The sequence below is a fragment of the Cupressus sempervirens genome, chromosome 11, assembly GCF_028749045.1.
Source record: "Cupressus sempervirens isolate cs-2001-9-10 chromosome 11, ASM2874904v1, whole genome shotgun sequence".
Lineage (NCBI taxonomy): Eukaryota > Viridiplantae > Streptophyta > Pinopsida > Cupressales > Cupressaceae > Cupressus > Cupressus sempervirens.
In genome coordinates, this window is record NC_143128.1 from 13,589,224 (window position 1) to 13,617,090 (window position 27,867).

General features: G+C 35.2%; 1 protein-coding gene across 1 annotated transcript; it reads right to left on the reverse strand.

Moving 5' to 3' along the window:
* Positions 1 to 11,858: 11,858 nt before the first annotated feature.
* LOC149527994 (mechanosensitive ion channel protein 6-like) lies at positions 11,859 to 27,629 on the reverse strand. Its single transcript, XM_089807976.1, has 9 exons — positions 27,201 to 27,629; positions 26,470 to 27,026; positions 25,723 to 25,846; positions 25,201 to 25,425; positions 25,000 to 25,059; positions 24,076 to 24,155; positions 23,895 to 23,960; positions 23,645 to 23,738; positions 11,859 to 12,095 (listed from the first exon to the last, which is right to left on the reverse strand). The coding sequence occupies exons 1-9, from the start codon at positions 27,627 to 27,629 to the stop codon at positions 11,859 to 11,861; spliced, it is 1,872 nt and encodes a 623-aa protein (XP_089664102.1).
* Between the last annotated feature and the right edge of the window lie 238 nt (positions 27,630 to 27,867).

Consider the following 27,867-nt stretch of genomic DNA (forward strand, 5'->3'; position numbering starts at 1 on the left):
ACTGGGAGAGAAAGAGCAGAGTTTTGTTTAATTTTTCAAACTGTGAGCTCAAAAACAGGGGATATTTTGATTTTGAATGTATACATGGAGAGGGAATTCAGGTTTCCTTTTCAGTTAGTGATTTATATGTATGATGTAATGAGAACTTTTTTGTTTCAGCATTTTTAGAGGAGGGAGACTCAGAAGATAATTGCATACCAGAACTTTGAGGCTGGGCAATTTTCTTTCCACTGAGTGTTATCTTTGTATGGCTTTCAGTTTTCTCTAAATGCATTTATGTCATGGCTTTCTAAATATATTTGATTTCAAAGTGTCTTTAAAGCTTTGAGTCTTGCTTTCTTAGGCTTCATTCTCCTTTTAACGATGCATGCAAATGGACTTTGTGTCATTTGTTACTCATTTTCTTATAGTCATCTAGCTTTCCACGTCTACTTTGTATTTACAGGTAGATGTTTGTAATCCTTTTGTGCTTTCTGGTTAAAATCAACCATAATTAATTCATTGAATATCTTATACGGGGAGCTATACGCAATAAAATTCAGAGGAAGGTTGTCATTCCCACGATAACCTATCCAACTCTTAGTGATAGTTTGTCCTTTCACTTGGGCATATAGGGTTAAATTTGCATATATTTCTTCAAAGGACATTCTGTTCACTAACAACCAGCATCTTAGTGATAGTTATAGAATGGGAGTAAGTTTAAAATGAAGATCTACAAGAATGCATGCAAGATCTATGACTATAATGAAGATTATATGAAAATAAGAACTCTTAAAATGCTATGACAATGGTCATACAATGAGCCAACATTTAAAAAATAATGTTAAATGACATAAAAACAATGATAAAATGATATGAATTTGCTAGAACGATATTGCTAAAATGATGAATCAAAATGTGCCTATAGTACAGATGCCTAAAACTTGGGTCCTTTGGCTCTTGGATTTCTATCCTATTTATAGAATTTCAGAAGGGGTTGGGGTAAGAATCAATATTTTTACCTTTGATTGGTGGAAAAATGTGAAACTGAAAATATCTCATAAGAGACTAGGAGGAAGAATCCAATAGACTTGGTTTTGAGAATAATTGAGGACATTTCTAATTCTTTTAAAATGAAAAAGAGAGATTTTCAATTTTGTGAGGATAAATGATTTTTTTTGTTTTAATAAATGTCTTATTTATTCTCAACACTTTATCTTTTCCTCCTCCTTTTTTGAATTTCATTTCATGAATTTGAATTATTTTTCTCCTCTTTTAAAGTTGGTTCAAGTCTTGTCAATTTGATAGATAGTTACTGACCTGATGTGATTTTTGATTTGAAAATTTGTTGTGTTTCTTTTGATTATCTCTTTAATTTTCATTGATTGATGAAAATTGTGTGATTTAGGTCTTTGCCAATTTTTCTGTGTCTTTAGTGGTTGCTTCTATTGTTGTTGCTTCCTTAGTGCCTCCCATACTACCATCCTTTACTAATTCCTCTTGTGTTGTTTGTATTGTCACTTTTTCATCTTTCTTAAGATCTTTCATTTCTTGCTCACCTTAGTCTTTTATTGTAGGAGTGGATGACCCATAGATTGTTTTCTAGATTTGTGTACTCTTGGTCACCACATCCTCAATATTCTTGTTCAATATATGGAAAGCTCTATATATCAGGGAAAATTTTGACTTGTGTTTTTCCATAGCCTTGGTAATCTTCCTCTTATCCAATTCTGGCATTACTTTTGCTAGAGTGGATTCCCTGATCTATCTCTCAATTTGTAAACTATATTGTCATTTCTGCTCAACCCAGTCATATAGACTCTTAGGTAGGGAGTTGGCAATCTCAATAGGAGTTGATTTGAATATAGCCATCATCGCATATATGGCTTCTTCAACAGTATTTTTTTCAACCTTTCCTAACTTATCAAAATCTATATGTGCAAAAATAGTTTAATATTGTCACACAAATTATCTAAGTCAGAGGAGGGATTGTGGCTTACCACCTTGAGTTGACTCATGTCATTAGATTCTATCTTCTCCTCATCTAACTGAGCCACTAGAGTGTATTTTCTCCTCACATATGTCTTCTTGGCTAGCTATCTTAGCTCTACTAAGGCAATAGTCCTCTTTCCTTTAGGTTTCTCAACAACCTTAGCTTTCTTGATGGCTACCCTTGTGCTAGACCTAGTAGCAGGTATTTTTGGCTTCTATTGTGTAATTTTCACAAGCTTCTTCTTAGGTTTATCCACTTCAGGCTCCTTATCATTTCTCTTCTTCTTCTCAGTAGGCTTGGGTGTTTCATCAACTTCTTCTCCCTTGACACCTTCGTCATTTACTTCATCATCTTCTCCTTGTCCTTGAGTGAGTTCCAAAGGGGCTTGGACTTGTTCATCCTCTTCTTCATCTTCATCTTCTTCTCCCCCTTTGCCAAGTCTCTCTTTAAGCTTCTTCACAAGTTTATTCTTCTTCCTTACCATAGATTTTGTCTTCAAGGCAATTGTAATTCTGGACTTGGCTTCCTCAGAGTTTCCAAAAGAGGTGGCACTTTTATCTATTTCTTTTGCTAGTAGAGTTGTGATAGTTGTAGATGCCTCATCAAGATTGATCACATATGGCAAGGTATTAAGCCATTTGACCCTAGGAATAGTTGCTTGCACATATGTATAATCTGCATCCACTAAGAAGAAAACATCATTGTAATGTTTCTCCACTAGTGACACAGGAATCCTTAGTCTCTTTTTCATGGATTTCTTAAAATCCTCAAAATAACTAGTCATCACTGACTCAAAGTTATCTCCAAGTTACTCTATGAATTCTACAATATGTACTATAATAGACCTATTGTTCTTCCAAGCAACTTTTCCAAATGTAGGAAATGTGTTCTGCACATAAAAGAATATACAAACTAGTAAAGAATCAAATTTGTAAGATGCACTCTTTTTTTTCCTTATTGCCTCCAAGTTTTCAGATAATTGTTGAAGTTGCAACTCAACAAGGTCAAAAGTGTGGTCTCTCTTCACTATTTTGTACCCCAAATCTATTGCCATGTAAGATACACTATTCAATCTGCTAGATTGAAAGAACTTTTTAGTTACCACTCTCACAATAAAGTCAATTAGTAGGTCTAAGATAGAAACTATAGACACCTCTTGCTCAATACTACACCTGTGTTCTTCTCAATTATCTCCTTTGAATCATTTCACATGCTCTTGGGTCTGTCTAAGGTAGGATACCATGTCACTTAGATGATGATCCTTTTAGTGATTTTAATTGGTCCATTTTCCAACCATACAAAGTCATCAAATATTCTACTAAGCACAATATTTATCCATTTAGTTTTGAATATGTTAGGGAAATCTAGGGCATAGGTCAACCCTTTCTTTTCTACAATTTTATTCTCTTCCCTTAAGATTCCATCAACACAAAGTTGACTATACAAATCCCTTATCTCCATGACTCCTATACTCATCTGACATCCTGAATCATAAGAACCTTAGATATCATCGATAGTGCACTAGACAGGTCTCCTTTATAGGCAATTTCAGGTATTGCTCGGAAACATCGTTGTCTTACATCATTACTAATTGATTTCACATTAAACACTTCCTTTCCTTCCTTCCTTCCTAACACTTGTAGAAGAGCTAGCTTCCATATTTGATACTTAGGGTTTACAAAAATTCAAACAATGAAACTCAACACCAGTAAAATACCTTTCCAATGTTATGAATATGTCGAGTTTCAGTTGAATTCAGTTCACAAATGCAAGAATCTCCTATTGCAATTTTTCTTCGTGCTCTCTTTGATTGTTGGTGAATGCAAATGAGTCAAGAAACAATTATATAACCCTTACAATTCTGCAATAAATTCTTAATGCTTACATAGCTATAATCTCGGTCAACATAGGGTTTCCAACTCACTCAGCATATGCATTATTTCCACTTTTCTCAGTTTACATAGCAAACTCAGCCAATACTAGCATACCTTCATTACACAAAAATGACTGAAATTACATTCGCTCTTAGTAGTAACTATGAAACCTTTCATGCTCGGAAACAACATGAAAACTAACAAAGCTATAGATTTCTTCCAAGTTTGAACCAATACATTGCATCTTAATTCATGCATATATAATCTTTTCAAAACTTAGATTCTTAGAACTGATGTAAAATATATTATTGCAATATCAGTCCACACATACTTTTGATTGCCTAGTTGGAGGTAATGTGATCACCTAATCCATTGGATGAAGTGACCTCATCTAAACTTAATGTGCTGAAATATTCCTTCTTCTTCCATGTCTTGTTCATTTGCACTTTAAACTTCTCAACATTGACCTTTTCATTGCCTTTATTGTTTCCATTACTTGGTGTTGGTGATCTAGTTGGACAATTTTTGCTGATATGACTAGTCTTCAAAAAGCTAAAGCATGTAGTCTCACTCAACCATCTGTTGTAGTTGCCTCTGAAATGTGTTCTAATGAAATTCTTGGGAACATGTCCATATTCTTGACATTAGTGACAAGTGTACCTTGTATTGTAATCCCAATTGTAGGATTTTCCATTTTGTTGTACTTTTGTTTTCTTGTTAGATGTCCACTTGGCATTATATCTACATTCATATGTTTCATGTCCATACTTCTAACAATTGTTACAATATCCTTCAAATCTTTCTATGCTTAAGGTCTTAGTTCTTCATTCATGTGCCTGATATCCTTGATTGTTACACTTATGGAAATAAACCTTGAATTTCTACTTAGGGTTCTAATTTGCATTATTGCTCCTACAAACATTTTTTGTATGACCTAACTTTCCACAATTATGACAAGTGGATTTGTAGTTATTACCTTTTTTGTTTCATTGTTCACCACTTTTAGATGATTCTCCTTCCTCGGTTTTGGTGTATCCCAATCCAATAGTATCATTATTAGATCTAGGAGATCTCATCAGTTTCTCAAAGTAATTGATGGCTTCACTAGGTTTGTTGAAACTTTTAGCAAAATCCTTTTCTTTTCTCAAATCATTCCTCAGTTTTTTATTCTGTAACTTCAGGGTTGTGATCTCAATATCTTTTCCATTCAATTCATGATTGGAAATCATCAGTTGATTCATTGTATCCAAATGCATGTTAGGAATCTTTTACACATTTGATGTCTTCTCTTACAGTTTGTTGGTCAATGTTCTTTTGTCATTTTCAATAATGACTTTGTCCTCCTTGAATTTCTTCTTCTTATCGATCACCTCACATTGAAATAATAATTGGACTTCTTGTTCTATCTTAAGATTTTTGACCTCTTCAGTTAGGGTACCATTCTTTTCCATCAGATCTGCAATAGCTGCATCAAACTCACTTTTTTTTCCATTTGCAAACAATTCAATAGTGTGTCCATCTTAATAATGAGAGTCATTTTACTCAATAGATATTTCTTTCCTTCTCCTCAACGAACATTGTAGTTTATCTCTTGCTTCCATGAGTTGGTGTAGGGAAATATGGATTTCAATCTTCTAGTTCTCAATAGTCTTTCCCAAATTGTAGACTCCCATCTTCAAGATCTTTCCTCATAGTTATAAAGCTTTCCTTTCCAAAGAACAAGACTCTGATACCAATTGTTAGAAATAATAATGGGAAAGTAAACTCTACCAAGGGGGTGGTGAATTAGTACTTCAAAAATTTAACCATAAAACATTCACAATACATACATCTTATAATTTGGCATGTTAACTGAAATAGCTAACTACACATGTTCATCCATAGCATGAAAAAATAACACATAACACAATAAATTTGTTAAACCCTCCGATAAGAAGGTAAAACTAGGGTGGGAATGACACACACAAATCTTCATGGTTGCAACTATAAAGTGTATCCAATTAAAGCTACAAGAAGTTTTAATATATAAACTATGATCTACCCTATGATAGGCCTTCCCTATTAAAGGCTTACAAAGATTGTTAGGTCTCACCCTGTTAAAGGATTTAAACACCATGCTAAAAGTGTTCCTTGTTAGAGGACTTAAACTTGCAATAAAAAAATTACTCGGTTAAGAGTTTTACACAAGCTTGTTAAGACTACTCTATTAGGATATTTTCTCTACACTGCTTGTTGGAATGATTTAGCACCATGATCCTTCGATTAACACTCTATTGCTAGATGTCAAATCTTCTCTTTCCTAGTGTGTACTTGATCCTTCTGATCAAATATGTTTCCTCAATCCTCTCTATACTTTTCTCTATTCTCTCTAATTGATTTTTCAATTCATAACATTGTCACAACCTCCATAGCCATCATGAATGCTCTTTGTACTTAGCATTCATCTCTCTTGTGTCTCCTTCTCTTCCTTCATGCAATACAAACTATTTAGGGTTTGTCTCCTTAAGTAAACACAAACTTTGGCTATGGTTAGGTTAGAATAAACAGCTTTAGTTGATCCATTTTTTCACTTAGAACATCCCTCAATTTGATTGGTTGCATGTGCTACATAGGGATTCGTAAAACAATTTTTAAGTCAGCCCAAAAATGGTTTACATAAAAGTTTGTGCCATTATAAAAAATTATGTCCAAAACTATACACTCGGAAATTGAAGTCACTAATACTATATTTACTCATCTTATGAGTGACTTGGCACTAACTATCTTCTCGACATTGACTATGTATATTACTCAGCATGTATTTTTTGGCAACTGATGCTCGACATGCCTTGATCACTCAATTCGCATTGATTTCTTGGCTTGCTCTAATCACTTGGCTTGTACTGTAATTTTTTTGAATAATGACTAAGGTTAATGTCTTGTCAAAACCAACTTGTGATTAAAAAACTTATTCAAAACTTATCTTAAACTATAGTAGCCTTACACACATCATCTATGATGTCCATACTACCTTCTTCTAAGATTGTCTGATTTCATATGCCTTATGTGAAGTTCGCTAAAAAAAATTGTATGACTATTTATTTTTTACCACTTTTATACTTATATAACTTTCTAAGTATCCTATAGCTAAATTTTTCTTTTGATTTAATTATGTCATTTCCCTTTTTCAAATAATTAAAAATAATAATCTTTGCTAAGGCAGGCAGGCCAAAAAAGACAAAGTTTTAGCGAAAGGGGATAATTTTTGGAAGCGAATGGACTAATAAATGAAAATTATTATTAAAATATGTTTTAGTAACCCCTCTTGGACTTGAGTTAGGTTTATTCCCTCTTTTAAGGGGTTTGGAGGCATTTTGGGCTCATTCCAGAACTTGATTTTTGCTCATTTCTTTGTTGTTCTTCAGAGGCTGCCAAACTTGTGGAGAAGGAGACCCAAGAACAGGAGTTTTTAGGTTTCCAAAAAGGATAAGGACAGGATTTTGAAGCCATTCCATGTGCATGCTCATGCAAAGTTTTCCTTTGTGCTAAACAATGCAGATTTGTGATTTTTCGGGTGGGTTTTTTGTAAGAGTTTGGTGTTTTCAGTTGAGTATTTCATATCAGTTTGGGTTGCTTCTGTATTTCAGAATTTTAGATGTTAAAATAGAGCTGAATATATTTATTTGGTCATGATTATAAATTTTTGATAGATTATTAGTGTTTTTGTGGTATTTTCGGGCTATTCTATGTTGTTTTTCGGGAGCCCGATGAGCATTGTTTTTATCCTCTGTTTGGGAGTTGTTGTGTAAATTTTATATAGATCTAAAAATTTTATTTTGTAGGCTGTTATGATGCTGAAATTTCTATAAAAATATCCACTTTCAGATTTACTAATAATATGTGAAGTTGTGAAGTTTTTGGCACTATTTTCGGCATACCCGATTTGGGGTTTATTGAAAAATTGGTGGGTCTTTGAAAGATTGGTTGTTTGATCTTAAAGATCTGATTAGAGGCTTGAAATATCATATAAAATCATAAAAGGGACATTTCAAATTACCTCAAAATTTTTGTTATGTTTCCATTAATGACAGCCTTGTCAACTATCCTTAGCCAAATTGCCAACATAGCCTTAGGTCTAGGTGTTCTTGTAGGCCTCACAGTTCTTTCAGCAATTAAATCTACCTTTGACACTTCACCCTTCACAACCTTTGGAGGTGGTGTTCTCTTTGATAATCTTCTTGTTACTCTCTACAATGTAGGAGAAATATTTTTAGATGAGACCACTAGAGTAAGTGAGTCTGGTATGTCTAAACGTTCAAGCTCAATAATAGCTTCACCTTGTACCATCATAGGGGTAGAAACCTTTGCTTTCAATTGCATAGATTCACTTTTTTTCGTATGTTCTTCCATCTACTCTTTAGAAATTCCTTCTTTCTCTACAATGTTATCAACTATTTTCTACACCTTCCTTTTCCTTGAATTTCTTCTCTGCTCCTCCCATACCTTCTAAGATTTCTCTTGATAAGTTCCCCATCTTTCTACATTGAGATCCTTCTCAAAAGAAAGTATGGCATCCACATGTTATGTTACAAAAAATGGATCTACTTCATAACCCATAAGAGTTATCCATTGAACTCTAGGTTCAACTGCCTCCATACATGTATAATGTGTCTCTACCATAAAAAAAGTTCTATCTACTTTCCTCTTTGGCCATTAAAAGAGGAACTTCACACAATCCAACCAATGAGCATTAATGATATTATTTTCTCTTTGTTTCATTATTTTGTAGCTCCCTTAAAAAGACTCTAGGGTTGTGATTTTTGAAACTTATTAATTCTTTCCTTTTAAAATCACATATCTTATTTTTTAAATTTGTCTCAATCATTCATGTTTCCTCATTTTTTTTTGGTTTTCTTATATTCTTTGAAATGTCTTTAATCAGCCTTGAATTCTTCATCTTACTAAGGATTATATGAGAAAGCAAGAAATATCATTGGTTTGTTTTAAGTGTTGTACCTAGTACGTCTTCTAGGCACTAAATACACATTTACTTAAGCTTACTTAGGTCTACATAGGAATATTCCCCTTTCAGTGGTATTATTGCATTTTCACTTTTCCACCTTAAGTGTCACTTTTACCTTTGGTGGACTTATCATATTGGCACTTTTCTACATTAGGTGGGTAATAAGTTATCACTTTATGTATAAAGGCATAATATTAAGATGTTTACATAATCTTATACTTTCCTATATCTCACCTTGGCCTATTTAACCAGGGGGTCTCATGTGAACTTAATTCTATTGGTTCCATCTAGTTGCATTTTTGATGAGAATACAATTTATCCTTCTCATATTGGTTATCTATTGTTATAACGCTTTTGATCATACCTCTATATCTTGGGTAGCTACCTCCATAGCCAAATTGTACATGGTATGAAAGATTGATAAGTGTCTTTAGATAATGTTTTGAGACATTTTGAATTTATTTTTGGTAGATTATGTTTGGTTCCTTTATGTGGATTTATATTTCATGTCAAAATTAGTCCATGACAATGCATTTATGAGGTCGTTATCATGATCAAGGTGTTTGAATTAATTAAGATAGTCTTTAGTTTTTATCCAAATGAAAAAATGAAGGAAAATATATATACAAGAATTTGAAGTTTCCATGTAGTTGCCAATTTTAGGAGCTACCTAGGATTTTACCATACAGATTTAAACAACTCGATTCAACTCACAAAAATAGAACTGTTAATGCACATTAAAATTAATACTCCAAAAATGATGCAAACCTCCAGGATACTTACAAATTCCCAACATAACATCACCTAAAATTGACAAAGTGATAAGCAAAGAGTCATATCACCAAATTCATTGAATGTGTAGGAATGCAACACATTTATATAAATTGATACACTATCTTTGTATATAGGTTGATACTCATAAGAACACAAATTTTGTTGTAGACCAAATGGGAACACAAAACCTAAGATCTAAAATACTTTTACATTACTTAACATCATACTACAACCACGAGATTATATGAATCACATTCTTTTACATCTACCAACATTGCATCACAAGTAGGAATTGTAGAGGTTTCCTATAAAGGCAAAAACTAAGGTCAGCGCCCTTCACAAAGAGAAAACACATTATTTTTCCTATGAAAGAACATTAGCATGATATACTTAATGTTCTAAATTTTGAAGGATACAATAAAGTATCAATGAGGAATGAATGTACTGAAAGAAGGAAGGGGAATAGAGGGATCACAATCCCAATGAGAGAATCATAGGTTTGAATAATAAAAGTAGATAAAGAAGACCTACATAAGTATTGGCTGGAAATAATATAAAGGGGGCAACAATTAGGATGGATTCATGTTACTTTTCTATTAAAAGCTTGAAGATCTACAAGAAAAAAAATCTAGATAGCAAAGTTTCGTATGCTACTTTAGAGAGAGTAATTTATTTTTAAACAAATAGGCTATAAGCCTAGTAATATATTAATTATAAATAGTTAATAACAAAATAGGAAAAAAAGGCTCTTAAAAGCCAAATATTTATTTTTCAAGGAACATACATACTAAGCCTAGAAACCTATTCTAATTCTATGTTGTCACAAAATTGGCATATTGTCACATTTAAACCCACATATGAAGCATATAACTCCATTGTCACTACAAAACTACAATGGGCAGAAGTATCGTTTACTATGTGATTTACTCTTGAAGTTATATTTCCAAGTTGTTGGACTTCAATATTGGGGGTTGGCTTACAAAAAATGAAGCCTAAACATTACATCTCTTTGTTAAGTTTTTAATCCACGCAAATGAACTTTAATGAGGGGAAACCAAACACATTAATAGAAAAAAATAGGCAAAAGGTATATTCCTTGTGAAGCAAGAAAACTGAAAGCTTTTTGTGGTTGCACTTGAGCAACACCCTTGTTAGAAAGGTTAATCTTTCCTTGGATATATTAATTGGGATATTCCAAGGGTCCCTAAATGTAGTTTGTCCTCTTGTACACATGTGGAGGACATGTCATTGTTTGCCCTTTATTCCACATGTAAGGACAACTCTTGTTTATTTCTTTATTTAGTTTATCCTCCTTAAGAGGATTGTGACACTTTACACACACCTATTATGAATGTGACATTCATAGAAATGGGAGTTACAAATGCAACTCCTCTCTCATCTCTATATAAGAGATGCTCCTCCTTCTTTCTTCTACACTCTTAGCACTTGATGTTATTGTATTGAGCTACTTTTGCTCCAACACTCTCTCTCTCTCTTCTCTAGGCATTTGCCTTCATTCATAATACTCACAAGGGGTTTTCTTTGCTTTCCCCTTATAAATCCTTGTCTCCTTTGTTGAACCATCTTGGTGTATGCTCTTGCAGTTGCTTATCTTATGGTAACATTGTTTCACACTTAACTTACTTGGATTGTTTCTCGTTCCTTGCTCAACATTATTATTTCTTACATGGTATCAGAGCTTGGCTATCTAATCCTTGTTTTAAGTTTTGTGTTGAAGGTTGCCATTCATTGGAGCACACCTTATTTGGAGACGTTATTGAGAGAAGAAGTTTGTGTTGTGATTTTAGCTCATTTTTAACATATCTTGTGTATGCAGGTTTCATATTTTTTTACTAACCCTCTTTGGAAGGCTTGCCGCCAAAGGGTTTTCTTGTTAAATTTCAATTTTTTCTTGTTTTGGAAGGCATGCCACCAAAACAAGAAGTATTGCATGAGTAAAGTTTTCAATAAGTCTCTAATTTTCTTACTCCTTTTAAATTTTTTTTTTTTTTCCTACTCTTTAAAAACTTCTAATATATTGTTCTATATCTATTTGTTGTATGCTCTTGAAAATTTCTAACATACAACATAGATGTTTTCATAGGATTTAATCCTTATAAATCTATTAACATTGCATTGTTTTTTTTTTTAAAATCTCGCATTTAAATTTGTTTGGGCGGTCGCGCCACCCGCACGCCGCCGTGAGCCATTAGCACCGCCGCGCGACACCCGCGTGTCACCGCGTGCACACAGCATCGCCGCGTAGCTCTGCCACTTGCAATAAACCTGCGTCCTCTACCGTGCACAACATTCGCAGTTTCACTGTCTGAGTTTTTCTTTCTACCGCAGCACCACCGCTTCCGCCACCCCCTTCACACCCCGAGTAAACCCTACAGCGTGGCCTGCGTCCAGGCCACGCGGCAACCGCCGCCTGCGCAGCCATGCCAGTGGCTTCATCCCAATCTGCTTTCATCTATTTTAAAAAAAAACTAAATTCCTCCGCCCTTTGGCCACGCAGCAGCCGCTGCCTGCGCTCCGCTCCCCTATTATCCTCCATTTTTAAAATTCCACCTTCTTTGCCCACCTTTTCACTTTTTTTTAAATCTTGTTTTATTTATTAAAACAAAAATTTTATAACGTTTTTTATATATCACATTTTTTTAATTTATTTTTTTTAAAAAAATAAAACTTTTAATTTTATAAAAAAAATTTGTTTTCTTTCAAATCCATAATTAAAAAAATATATTCTTAATTTTATATATATATAAAAAAAAAAAAAAAAACAAAATTTTTTCTCAATCAACAAAATTTTTTTCTCAATTGATTTTCAAATTAAGGAATTTTTTTCTTCTAATCATGTCAACCTTAATTCCAAAAATAAAACTTAATTATTCTAATTATCATTCTTGGAAAACTCATATCTCATTTATTTTTCATTTTAAACACCTCTTCGAAATAGCCACTGACCCTTCTCTTGAACCCGGTTCAACGGCTACCCAAGACGAGAAAGATACTTGGAAAGCTAAAAATGAAGAAGCTTTAGGGTTAATTGGTATTTCCATTATTCCAGATTTATATGTGTTAATTGCTCACTGTTCTAAAGCTCATGATGCATGGTCCATCTTGCAAACCAAGTATGACAGTGGAGATGAATACCACAAAATATAGTTGCAGGATCAACTTGAAGATCTCAGGTATGCAGATTTTAAAAGTATGGATGAATTTCTCTTAAAATTTGATTCTCTTAAAAGCCAAATTATGGCCTTAGGTGTTCAATTAGAGTACATTCATTTAATTCATCTTATTCTTAAAAAATGTCTTCCTAGACAGTTTCAACAGTTTATAACTAATATTCATGCACAACTTGCTATTCCTACTTTAACTTCTCAATTAACTTATGTTATTTTTCAAACTTTATTAAGATAGGAAGAAGCTAAGATAATTCAGTTTGGTACCCTTAAATCAACTGAACATGCATTTGTGTCTGGAAATTCAAATAATAACTTTCATTCCAATAATAATAATAATCACAAACAATATAATACTAATTCAAATAATTCCAACAATAAATTTCATGCCAAATATAATAATAATACCAATCATCCTAATAATACTCGTAATACTAATAATCAAAGGAATCATTCCAATTCCAAACCTCATTGTTCTTATTGTTGCAAAGATGGTCATATTGTCAATAACTGTTTTAAAAAGCAAAATGATAAAAAACCTATAAATAATAGTAAAAATAATCAAAACTCAAATCATAAAAAAGGTAACTCTACTGGTTTTAATTTTTGTCATGCTTTTACTTGTAGCTTTAATCTTTGTAGACCTTTAGAATGGATTGTTGACAGTGGTGCATCACAACATGTCACTTCTCATAAAGAAATTTTGTATTCTTTACAACCTGATATTGCTAACATTCCTATTCAGTTAGCTAATAATCAAACTTGTAAAGTTCAAGGATTAGGTGATGTTACTATTCCTAATGGTAAATTGCATAATGTATTATATGTACCTGACTTAAAAACTAATCTGCTTTATGTTTCACAGTTGTGTCCGGATTATAAAGTTGAATTCTACAAAGATAAATGTTATATCATAGATCCTCAAACTCTAAAAGTGATTTCTCAGGCTAAAATGGATAATGACAATTTGTTTAAATTCCATGAATTTTCTAGTTCACGATATTCTTTACATACTTCTATTGATTTCAATATATGGCATGAAAGACTTGGCCATTTAAATTCTGATTATATTACTTTCATGCAAAAGTATAATATGGTTGATGGCTTGCCTCACATTATTCCTTCCAAGATTGCCTGTACAAGTTGTATGAGTGGTAAGATGCATAGGGAGCCCTTTCCAAGTGGAAAATCATGGCGAGAAACTCATAAGTTTCATCTTGTCCATAGTGACCTTTTGGGCCCCATGGAGAATAACTCCATCCAAGGTTCTCGGTATGCACTTACCTTTGTGAATGATTTTTCTAGACGAACTTGGATCTATTTTTTGCATAGCAAGGATCAAGTTCTTGATATATTTATTGAATTTCAGTTATATGTTGAAAGGCAATCTGGTTTTAAACTTAAAATTCTTAGAACTGATAATGGGAAGGAATATGTGAATAATGCTTTTCATTCTTATTTGAAATCATGTGGAATTAAACACGAGCTTACTATTCCTTATACACCACAAAAAATTGGTGTGGCGTTAAGAAAGCATCGGACCATTGTTGAAATGGCTAGAAGCATGTTGCATGCTAAGAATCTGCATTATAAATTTTGGGCTGAAGCCATGTTTTGTGCAACTTATATTCTTAATAGGACTCCTACCAAATCTCTCAAGGCTATCACTCCAGAAGAGGCTTGGTCTGGTAGGAAACCTAATTTACATCATTTACGAATATTTGGTTCTATTGCTTATGTTCATACTCCTAAATAGAAAAGGCATAAATTAGATGCTAAGTCATCTCCTTATATGTTTGTTGGGTATGATGAAAACACTAAGGGTTATCGTGTTTATGATTCCACTACTAACAAAGTTCAAGTTGCTAGAGATGTTTGTATTGCAGAAAATGGAGTTCATGATTGCTCTACTACACATGATGCAGAATTCAGTAGCACTAAAATTGTGCTCATGGAGGACCAACCTCCTTCTCTTAACCCTACTCTTTCTCTTAACCCTTCAAATCAAGTACCACCTATTATTTCTGCTCCTACAACCCATGATACTCAAGTAGATAATAATGATACTTTTATTGCTATTGATTCTTCCTCTAGTGAAAATTCCATTACAACTAAACGTAAACCTAAATTGGCTCGAAACTTAATCAATGAAGGTGATGATTACATTTCTAGATTTGGTGGAATTAAACATAGAAGGATTAACTATTGTAATTATGCTTTGATGACTACTATTATGAATTCTAACGATCCTAAGTCTTTTGATCAAGCTAACTCTCAACCTCATTAGCAGAAAGCCATGCAAGAGGAATATGATTCTTTAATTGCTAATCAAACTTGGGACTTAGTCAAGTTACCTCATGGAAAGAATATAGTTTCATGTAAATGGTTATACAAAACAAAATTGAATACTAATAATGAAATTAGTAAATTCAAGGCTAGACTAGTTGCTAGAGGTTTTTCACAAATTGAAGGATTAGACTATAATGAAACTTTTGCTCCTATTACTAAAATGCCTACTATCAAATTGGTTCTTGCTTTAGCATCTAAAATGAATTGGACCATTCATCAAATGGATGTTAAAAGTGCCTTCTTAAATGGTGAGTTACATGAAGAAATCTATATGGCTCAACCTCCTAGATTTGTTAAGAAAGGTAGTGAAAATCTGGTTTGCAAATTGAACAAATCTATTTATGGTCTTAAACAATCACCTAGAGAATGGTATTCTAAAATTAATTCTTTCTTTATTTCTCAAGGTTTTGCTAGAAGTAAGAATGATCCTAATTTGTATATTAAACATACTAACAATGATATTATCATTGTTATTGTTTATGTAGATGATCTAATACTCACTTCTAGTTCAGACGCTTTGATTTCTGATATCAAATTTCAACCTAAACAGCAATTTCAGATGACTAATTTAGGTATCTTACATTACTTCTTAGGTATGCAAATTTTCCAAACTCCTAAAGGTATCTTTCTTTCTCAAAGAAAGTATGCTTATGATCTTTTAGAAAAATTTAAGATGAATGACTCTAACCATGTTTCAATTCCATGTGAATTAGGTACTAAATTAATGACTGATATGAATACTCCTTTTGTTGATGAAACTTTGTATAGGCAATTGGTAGGAAGTTTAAATTATTTAACTCTTACTAGACCTAATATTGCTTATAGTGTTGGTTTAGTTTCTTGATTTATGTCTAAACCTCAACAAACTCATTTTAAAGTTGCTAAACGCATCTTAAGGTACATTAAAGGAACTATTAATATGGGATTATTTTATGATGCAAATTCTGAATTTATTTTACATGGCTATACTGATTCCGATCTAGGTGGAGATCCCAATGATGGGAAATCCACTTGTGGTTGTTTTTTCTTTGTTGGTTCAGGTCCAATTTCTTGGAAAAGCAAAAAAGAACACTCTATTTCCCTCTGCTCAACTGAAGCTGAATACAAAGGTTGTACCAATGCAGCTAAGGAAGCTTTGTGGATTAGAAGACTTCTTGACGATTTGGGTCTACCTTAACAATCACCTACACCTATACATTGTGACAATCAAAGTGCTATTGCCTTGGCAAAGAATCTAGTTTATCATGCACAAACCAAACATATTTCACTTCAACATCACTTCATTTGAGAACAAGTTGAAGACAAGCAAATTATTCTTCTTTATTGTAAAGGAGAAGATCAAGTCGCTGATATTTTAACCAAACCACTTTCTAAAGAGAGATTTCAGTTCCATTGTAAAAATTTGGGTTTAAAACCTGTTGATGTAAACTCCCCAAGTAAAGATTAAGGGCGGATGTTAGAAAGGTTAATCTTTCCTTGGATATATTAATTGGGATATTCCAAGGGTCCCTAAATGTAGTTTCTCCTCTTGTACACATGTGGAGGACATGTCATTGTTTGTCCTTTATTCCACATGTAAGGACAACTCTTGTTTATTTCTTTATTTAGTTTATCCTCCTTAAGAGGATTGTGACACTTTGCACACACCTATTATGAATGTGGCATTCATAGAAATGGGAATTACAAATGCAACTCCTCTCTCATCTCTATATAAGAGATGCTCCTCCTTCTTTCTTCTACACTCTTAGCACTTGATGTTATTGTATTGAGCTACTTTTGCTCCAACACACTCTCTCTCTCTCTCTTCTCTAGGAATTTGTCTTCATTCATAATACTCACAAGGGGTTTTCTTTGTTTTCCCCTTATAAATCCTTGTCTCCTTTGTTGAACCATCTTGGTGTATGCTCTTGGAGTTGCTTATCTTATGGTAACATTGTTTCACACTTAACGTACTTGGATTGTTTCTCGTTCCTTGCTCAACATTATTATTTCTTACAACCCTCAAGGAAAATGATTATAGAAGTGAGTATATTGCAGCAATATACTGATCACTTTAATGCACAAGACTTTGATGACATATAGGAGATCTCATACTACGAAGACAAGTTCAAATACTTTTCTAACCTACCCCTTGGTTTGATGAAGGATGCAAGGCTGCTAAAGAAAACTTACTCAAGACATTGATGGACCACTTGCTAAATTCTTGCTCCAAACTCAAGAGAATTTTTAATGGTGCCACATAAAGCAACAACCCAAATGAGTGGACTACTAGTGTTATTATTGTTATCCTACTTTTTTAGAGAGGTGATATCAAAGAATCACAATAGAAAACTTGCATCAGAAAAAAATTTGAAAACGTGTTAAATGTTATGTTCCATAGCCCCTTAGGCCGTGGTCTCCTTAAGGCAATTAAGACTCTTTTATTTGCTCTTCAATAAAATTTTAGTTATTTCAATGCATATGACAATTGTACTGGATAGTTGTGTAAATATTCTTACTCTTCTCTTTTGTTGAAATATTGTATAGCCTAAATGCATTGGCAAATAAAAATAAATGAGCCATACAAATAAGGAGGAGAAAGTGTTTTTGAAATCCAATATCAAAGCAAGGAAAAAACTATATTTACCATGGATGTGAAGTAATCAGATTTGCGTTGCTGTAGTGTAGCCTAATGGTGGAACCTCTTCTAGAACTCACAGAGATTGTTATGCAAAAAGAGGGGTAAAATTTTATTAAGATAGAAAGGAATACAACAAGGAGATCTCAACAAGGAGCTTGATCCTGAGCAACAAGATCATCAAATTCTTGCACCATCTCAAAGGACAGTTGCCTCCTATCCCTAATATTCCAACCTGGATCATGACTAGAAACCCATTTGGCTAAACAATCAGCAGTTCTATTCCATTCATGAGGAATATATGTGAACCTAATGAACTGAAAATAGGAAGAGAAGAAAAGAATCTTCTTAACAACAGTGGCTAGCTGCCAACTAACATCCTCAAGCTCTTGCAAAGAAAGCATGTTCACCACCACCTGGGAATCAGATTCACAAATAATCTTACTCCATCCTCGCAAACAACACTATTCCACAGCATATAAAATAGCCTGAGCTTCCATGAGATTGTTAGTATAATCACCCTTATGAACTGAGAAGAAAAAATTAACATCCCCAGAACTACAACAAGCCACTCTGCCAATACCAGCCGGACCAGGATTCCCACGGGAAGAACCATCAGTGTTAATTTTCAGAACTCCATAGGGAGGAGGAGTCCAGTGCCCATCCCAGTTAACCCGACCCTTTCTCTGATGGTGAAGCTACTTGGACATAGAAGGAAACCTATGAGCTGCAACCCCATCCTGCAGATGAAAATTGAGGCGATTACAGATAGCAAGATCAATCGGATCCATACCCCCATCAAGTTCACACTTCACAAGAATAGTTTCCTGAAGAGAATGTGATATTTTCCACCAAAGATACAAAACACCAAGCCGAACATCTTGGAATATGCAATGATTCCTCTCCAACCAGATATGCAAAAGCATGAAAGATGGGCCAGCAATCCAAGCATCATGGAGAGAAGAAGACTTAGAGGGGGCACTACCCAAGGGGGCCGAAAACTCAGGCAAAGAGGAAGCATTCCGACAAAAGCAACCCCAAGTGCTCCACCAAAGGTGCCATATCTAAGTAGAATAGGAGCAATGGAAGAATAGATGGGAGACAGACTCTTCTCCATTACCACACAAAACACAATAAGAGGGGCCTTGAAATCCACGTTTACAAAGATTATCCCAGGTAAGACAATGGTTGTGAGCCACTAGCCACATGAAAAAATTGCACTTGGACCAAGAAACTTTATTCCAAACTTGCTTCCACCAAGGGACCTCAACATCCCCAAATAATTGTCTAGTTATCTCCTGATACCCAGTAGAGACATGATATTTACCAGACAAGGTACCGCCCCAAGCCAAAACATCTGGACCAAGCAAAGAAGAACACTCTCTAGAGGCCAGAATTTGAGAAAGCTCCTGACGATCCATGTCTATACCTCCAGGAGGCCAATCAGAAGAATGCTTCCATCTATAACTAACAACAGGTCCCAATTGATAAGGAGTCTTGTAATGAGCCACTTTATCCCATCCAATGGCAAGAAAAGAGTCACAAAGAGGCTGAAGATGAGGGTATATGGATAAAATGGAAGGGAATCCATCCCAAGCATCAAACAAAACAAAGCTTGAGAACCTCCTTTACATATCCAGAATAGACCCCTGTTCACCAACATCGCACCTGTCTTCAAAGTATGCCAAACCATTGAGCGACGACCTTCAAGAGGAAGTGCAGAAACAGAGCAAGGATCAGCACCATGAAAATATTTATGAGTGATAATATGAGCCCAAAGTTGATTTTGTCCAGAGCACCATCGCCAATAAAGTTTAGCAGCCAAATCTTGACTACTCAATAGAGTAAATCGAAGACCAAGACCACCCTCCTTTTTAGGCCTACAAACAGTTGCCCAATTAACCAAGCTCCATTTAGTACTATGCAAATTACCACTCCAAAGGAATTGTCGAGAAAGAGCATCAAACTCCTTGAGAAAGTAAATAGGTGCAGCATGAACCATGCTTCTATAAGTAGGAAGAGCTTGGATAACAGCTGGAAGAAGAGTAACCCGGGCAGCAGTAGAAAGCCATCTATGAGTCCAATGATTTACCTTATCCTGAAGCTTGGTAATCAAATTTTGCTAGAAGAGACATGGCTGCCTGGAAACAGCAATAGGAATGCCAAGATAAGTCAAAGGAAGTGAACCTATCTGAAACCGTAGGATACCAACAATCCTGTGCTGAATAGAATTAGGAGTGTTAGAAAAGTAAATGAAAGATTTGTGCTCATTAACTTTCTAGCCTGAAGCTGCCAAATAAACATCCAAACCATGTCGAAAGGCTTCAGCATCCTTGATACTAGCAAGACCGGCAAGAGCAGAATCATCAACAAATTGAAGATGAGAAAGAGAAGGTAAGCCATTACTCCATAGCCAGCCTTGAATAGAATTCTGGGACACCTGATGCTTAATGAATCTGCCCAAGCCTTCTACCATGATGATGAATAGATATGGGGAGAGAGGGTCACCTTGGCGGAGGCCTCCAGAAGCACCAAATAGTTGAGAAGGTTGACCATTAATAAGAACAGAAAAAGAGGCAGAAGTAACACAACTCATAATCCAACTCACCCAGTCAGAGCTAAATCCAAAAGAAAGAAGAATACTCCTTAGGAAGCTCCATTTAACTCTATCATAGGCCTTAGCCATATCCAGCTTAACAAACATGGCTCTCTCCCTTGAAGTAGCCATAGAGTGAATAGCCTCAGTAGCAATAACCACCCCATCAAAAATTTGTCTGCCAGCAACAAAACCACCTTGTTCTTCTGAGATAATAATGGGAAGCCACCTTTTCAGTCTCTCAGCAATCAACTTAGTAATAACTTTGTAAACCACATTACATAAGGCAATTGGTCTAAAAAACTCCAATTGATTAGCACCCTCTCTCTTAGGAATAAGAGTCAAGAATGTAGAGTTCAAAGCTCGAAGCATCTGCTTGCTAGCATAGGATTCTTTAACCACCTCCAACAAATCATGATTAATGATGTCCCAATATTCCTGAAAGAATTCAACTAGAAAGCCATCAGGACTAGGAGCCTTCCCCTTGGGCATGCCAAAGACCACCTCCTCTAGCTCTTCCAAAGAGATAGGACGCATGAGATAATCATTCATTTCCTGAGTGATAAGGGAAGGAATACAGGACAAAATAATATTTTCTTCATTATCAGCAGGAGGAGAGTCCTCAGAGAAGAGGGTAGAGAAGTACGAAATAGCCTCCTGGAACAAATCTGGCAAGGAATTCAGTTGGATACCTTAAGAATTAACCAAAGAAGAGATAGTGCTCTGATTCCGGCAAGATTGCACTGTTTTATGGAAAAAGGTAGTGTTTTGATCACCTTCCTGGAGCCAATCAACTCTAGCCTTTTGCTTCCAAAAAACTTCCTCTCGAAGTTCCCATTCTTCTAGAGCTCTAGAAGCAAGGGATTCAGCCTTGCCAAGATCCTCTGAGAAACCTCGATCTCTAATCTCCCTTGTGATGACATCAAGATCTTCTTGAGCAAGCCTCTTCATAAAGTGAAGGTTCCCAAAACATTCCATATTCCATATCTTGAGCTGCCTTTTAACATATTGAAGCCTTTTAGAAAATGAGAACATTGCAGTACCATATGTAGGAGTACCATCTTTCCACCAACAAAAAACAAAATCATGAAGAGAGGAGTCACGAAGCCACATCAACTGGAACTTAAAAGGAGGATGCTTTGGAACATAAGCCCCGATAGTGGAAAATTTGATTGGCCAATGATCTGAACCCCTCCAATCAAGGATTTCTGAAGAGATAATAAGGGTGCCACTGACCCAGAAGAAAGAAACAAGAAATCTATCTAGATGTTCTGAGATAGTAGCAACACCAGTCCTGCAATTATTCTAGGTATAGAGACCATTAGAAGGCTTAACATCAGAGAGATGCAAAAGAGATATGTGTTACTGAAGAAGAGCAAAAGAAGGCCCCAATCTAGCCAAACCACCATGCTTCTCCTCTAGACTTAAAACTGAATTGAAGTCCCCTGCTAACACCCAAGGATGATAAGGATAACAATTTCTAACATATTGATTATGTTCCAAAAGTTCCTCCTTTCCCACAAGATCAACAGGTGCATACACATTAGTAACCAAGATTACCTCTCCTGAGTCTAGAGTAGAAGCTACCATAGAGAGAGCTGAGCAAGAAGACATCCAGCCAAGAGGAGAAATTTTTTGAGGATCCCAAAATATAGCTAAACCACCAGTACTGCCTGTTGCCCCAACACATTGGCATTGGCCACGAGACCAAATACTAGAGGCATGTTGGACCATAGACTCCACAAAGAGCTTAGTCTCTTGGATACAAAAAATATTAGGACTATGATCAACCACCAAGTTATGAATAGCCTTTTGTCTAGGGATGCTATTCAACCCCCTTACATTCCATGAGAGAATAATCATTATTGGGTAGAATTGGAAAAATGAGAATCCAAACGTTTCACTGAACCAGACTCAATCAATATATCTCCTATGAGTTTAATCTTCTCTTGGTCTATTTTGCACCCACTCCATAGAGGGGGAGTAGAAGAAGCCCGCTTAAAGGGTCAAGGAAGCAACCCCAAGGGGAGAGGAGATCCCTTGCCCTTACCTGATGGTAGCACATCCTTAACCAATTCAGCCAAAACAACATCATTATCTTCCAACACTGCAAGAGTCACCAGAGCCTCTGTCATAGGAGCTACAGGAACCTCATAGTTCTGATATACTACAACTTGAGATGCCCCACAAGCATCATTAGGAACAGATCTCTCATCTAGGCAAATTGGATCAGAAGAGATAGGAGGAGGAATACCCTCCTCTAGAACCATACTATCCAGCACCTCAAAGCGGTTAAAACCTGAATCAGATAATCTTTCTTTCAAAGGCCTCTTTTGACCACGTCCCTTAGCTCGAGGGCGAACAGGGGTAAATCCATCCTTATCCTACATTTGAGCCTTACCCTTACCTGTAGCATCTTGCAGATTCATCCCCTTGGTACTATTAACCATTTGAGATTGTCCTTTCCTTGTAGTATCTACCAAACCACTAGCATTGCCAGCTGTAGAACCATCCACTCCTTTGAAACTCGAGTTACGGGGGCACTAACGCTGTAAATGACCATATTCATGACAAATCTGGCAACGGAAAGGGAGGGATTCATAATCTAACTGTTGCACCCAAGAAGAATCCCCCAGACAAATTAAGTTCATTCATTTTATTTTATTTTTTCAACAATGAGGTTAAAAGCATAACATACTAAGAGTGCAAACATGCCACATGGTTTTTTTTTAAATGCTGGCTCATTGTCGTCGAATAAGTGTAGTGTTAAAAGAAGCTATAAAAACATATTTAAATTTAACTTTCATATTAAATTGTAGTTCTTAAAATATTGGAAATTTAAAAGTTTGAAAATTTAATTAGATGAGCTATTTAGAATTTTGATTACATAAGTTTTTATGTCCAAAAATTGAATGCATGGATTTCTATGTTCTTCTTTGGATTCACTTACAGATGAAATGATTTCTTTGATTTCTTCTCAAATCCTAGAAACTAATCTTGTTGGGTTTCAGTTCCACCATAACTCTTCAAAGCGAGTCAGTTTTTCTTCAAAAAGTTGTCGGTACCTGTCATATATTAATTATAGTTCTTTAAAAGAGAGGTTCTTTCAGCTTGGGATCATAAATGGAAGGACATTGAAGTTGTATACTGATTCTGTCGTGTGGATAAAAGAATGCTCTTCCTTTTAAATGTATAGATGGGTAGGTTGTAGCCCAAACTACAAAAGAATAAGTTATAGTTCTATTTTGATGTATCAAAAATTGGTTCAATACTTGATCCATATTTGGATCAATATGACCCGCAATAATGTCAAATGAACCTCCTATTTTTTTCAAGTACTTAATTATCTCCCTACTGTAGTCCAATCTGAAAATTGGATGCAAAGTGGTAATAATAAGTTGACAAGAAAACTAATTTGCACTTGCATGACTTTCATGAACTTCTCCATGCCTTTTCTGTTGGCATTATATTTATTAAAGGATGAACATGATTTCTTTGTTTTGTACAAAATTGTATGTGTACGCAGTCATTACTACTGACTTATGGGTCGAGGACTTCAATGAGGATATATTGCTTCCTTCATTAAAGCTGCAACACAAAAAACACAAGACATAGATGTCTCTGAAATTATGTTGAAGGGAACATATCTTTTATCAAAATAATCTCCCTCAGTGAGGAGCTACTGCTTCTTAATCATTCCGACCATGCTGCAAGGATGCTCAATCCTACAGCTGTAATATTAGAAACATGTACCTTGTTCACAAAGCAATGGAGCTTTGTTCCCTGCAAAACACAATCCAAAAGAATTTGTCATTATAATTACCAATGCAGATTCCAAGATAAATATTGAAACAATCATTAAAACAAAACAAAGAAAAATAAACACTTCCAATAAAAATTGTTATTCTTTATTTACCTCAACTCATTAGAAATGAATGAGGATGTCATCTTACAGTAGACCCAACAAACTTAACGGGCGTTTCTTCAGGAAAAATATGATATTCAATTTGAAGTTCCTCAAGCATAACCTTCATTTTCAGTAGCAATGCAGATCTTCTATTTGATCTCTCACTTATGTTTTGATAATTCATTGTATGTCTGAGGCAAAGGCCCATTCTCATCCTATTAGTGTTCTCAATCTCCCTAGTAAAAAAATTATAATCTGGGTGCCAATGATGATGCTTGCTTTAAATATAGCTGCATAAACAAACACAGTGGCTAAATATTCATACAAATCAAGGAAATACCTGTTTCATAAATAAGATAAGCTAACCTAACCTTACTAGCCTTTAGGCCAAAGTGGATCAATGGACCTAGAAGAGTTTGTTTATGATTCTCTTATTGCTGAGATTTAAGAATAAATTTCTAGAAACTTTATGTGATTAACCCAATCAAGTATTTCGTATGTAAGCGTGTTTGCAGATTTATGTGTAACTGTGCCTCATATTATACCATTGCTAAAAAAAAATCACATATAAAAGGACCTGCTTATTCTCTCCTTAAGTGCAGCAATTTTTTCCATAGTAGTAGTAGCATCCACAAAGAAGTCAACACTCTCTCCCATATCTGGACTCCTATGATAGTTAATGGTTGGTTTCGTAGATAATATTGAGTTCGGGTAGTATACTTTCTCATTATCACTCAACAGAAACACTGTTGTGAGGATGTTAATTTCTTCCACAACCATCTGTACCATTCAAATATCAATTAGTTGTACGGTTGTATTAAAGAACCAATCTGTAACATTTTCTACTTTTTCTTTTTTTGTTCATAGGTGAATCTTCAATCATTTCAGCCACTTGTGAAAGGTGAGAAGGACGACTTTTACCTGAACTCCATCAACAATACACCGATCACCCACGTCAAATGGATGCATGATAAATACAAACACAATGGCTTCAAAGATTGTTTTGCAGGTATTTCCGAACATGAAAGCCACAAGCAGAAGGGAAGTTAATATTATAACAATAGCATGGGTGCTGGCAATGCCCAGAAGTACCAAAGAGAACATTACTATGATTATAACCACAACTGCATTGATGAGCCTGTGTAGCTGTATAACTGCAGTTTTGGAGTCATTAAGAGACCGAGAAAGTAATTTCCTTTCTTCAAAAACATTCATCAGCCACAAAAAAGATACATTAGTCAGTATGTCCCAAGAAAGAGCTAATAGAACTAGATAATTTGTATTGCCTAGTTTAACTTATTTTGTGCTGCTTTCGTCAGAATAAAACAGCAAAATTAGGTCAAAAGAACATGCAATAAGCACAACGTTCCGAACAAAACTACATCTAGCTATATGTTGGAGTGATATTTAAAAGCAGTATGGAACTGATTTGAAATAGCATACCACCCAGTTTGCAAGAGACGATTCAGTGATCCTTCCTGTATCTGAGGCTCCTGTAAATTGGGGAAAGACTCTGCTCACCTCTGTTTTCCTCATTAACTTCAGCAGGTCATCTTCCTCAATATAACTGCAAAAGATGGGACTCCAATTTAACTAAGAAAAAAAAATTCTGAAACATATTCATTTTCCCAGAAGTAAATGAACCATGAGCTGTGGATTTTCCTGATATTCTCTGGTCCTATTTATGCTAGTAGGTTCATGCTTTTTCCTTGGTGCTTTTGTAAACGTTAGATGTTTGAGAACAATGGCATTAGCACCAAAATGATCATACAATACAAACTGCTGCACATGATGCTTAGCAGAGCTGTTTTGGTATTAGTTCATGGTTTAGTTACCAAACACATGAATGGGTACATGGTCAGACTGCAGTATGGTTAGGAACTGGGATACCAATTTCCAGTCCATAGTGGTGATCAAGAGTGCTTGTGGATCTTATTGTGTGAGGATGCCAGTTTAAATGGCAACGGCGTTCTGTTAAGACATAAATAAACTGCCAATAGTATTGCGTGCTACAAATTTTTTTTGGAACAATCCACCAGAGACTAGAATTGGCATTATCTATGGACTATTAAATATTAGCTTTCTAATTCTTGAATAACAAAAACAAAGCTTAGTACGGCACCTCATTATATGACAAAGCTTATGTGAGGTAAAGGTATTACTTCAAAGAACAAGTCAGTGGATGCATACTCTGTTCCACGCTTAGCAACATTTTCAAATATCCTCTTTGCCTTAATTGCTGCTTGACGTTCACTATCGATCTTCGGATCATGTTTATGGTAATTCAAAGACTTGTCAATTGTGTTAGCGATTCCCGAATGCCTGATATTTCGGATCCATCTCTTCATTTTCCAAGCAGAGACATTCCTCTGATTCAGCTTCTGCAGTTGTTTAATAGTTATCCCATTGGTGCCCCCTTCCTCTTTGTGCCCTGCCCTATCATTATTCCTATTATCAAGAGTATCTATTTGAATTTCTATTTGTCCTGCATTGTTCGTATTATTTTTATCTGCTAGAGCAGAGGATTGATGGATTTCCATCATTGGGGGCGGAGATATAGTTTCAAGCACATATTGATGGAATATGGACTCCTGAATTCTGTCAAAATATGTTTTCACATGAAAATTCAAAGCCAAAATCTTCACCAATAGTGTCTTGAATAGCCATAGAAATGAAGCGCACAGAAGACAAAGTAGAAATTTCCCTATGTTATCCAACAGGTTTTTGTTCTCGGTAGCTCGCTCCAACTGATAGCAAAAATTTACCAAAATATTAGAATGTAAAAGAGATCACAAATATAAAGAGGAATTTGCATATGAATAAGAAGAATAACCCTATCCTCAACAACAATAACAATTATGAAAATGCATTTCCATATAGAAGAACAATTATGAAAAACGAGAGTGTGGAACGGTTACTACCTTTTTATCAAATATGAGATACCATGCGAGCAAAACTAAGCCGAACCAGAGGCAATTCTTCGCACTACTCCTCACTCCATAGACAAAGTAGAGGACCCTCTTCCTCAAAATGAAATTTCTCTCGATTACGTAAACCCCCCCACGAATTATCCAGTCAGAAACGAGTCTCCCGCAGAAAACAAGCAGAGCCATCAAAAACCACTTCCATGACTCTAACCCCCAAATGTAACGTTTCTTCAGAGGCCGGACTATGAGACTTGAAAGCAATCCTGCTATAAGAGCCAATAAAGCTGCACATTCCAGAAAAAGCCATTTGTCAAATTCGGAGTGCTTGTAATTTGGAGGAAACTCCCCTTCTTTGATGGGGCCATATTTTTCTTCGACATCAGCTGCAGCTGAGGGAGATTTGTTCAGATTCCTTTCAGCCATTCTCGTAGATTTTTCCATTGCATGAAATAAAGAAATCGTATCCATGACACAGTGAATAAACTATGAAACATTGTATCCGTGACACGCTGTATAAGCTATGAAAAACCTTTTCACTTTCCATTCCAGTCCACAATCCGTTCGAATCAAAAACCATTCGCCTTCCCTCCCTTCCCAAAACCCAAATTACAGTCCAATGCAAGCATTGCACTAGAAAGAAATAATGAGAACAAAATGACAT

Bases quoted from the DNA above. Each gene is read 5' to 3' on its own strand.
- LOC149527994 (XM_089807976.1), bottom strand. From the start codon at position 27,629: ATGGCTGAAAGGAATCTGAACAAATCTCCCTCAGCTGCAGCTGATGTC. The intron at 25,426-25,722 runs GTATGCTATTTC...GCAGTTATACAG, and splicing joins CGTCTCTTGCAAACTGGGTG to CTACACAGGCTCATCAATGC. The intron at 23,961-24,075 runs GTCGGAATGATT...TTTGTGTTGCAG, and splicing joins TTGAGCATCCTTGCAGCATG to CTTTAATGAAGGAAGCAATA.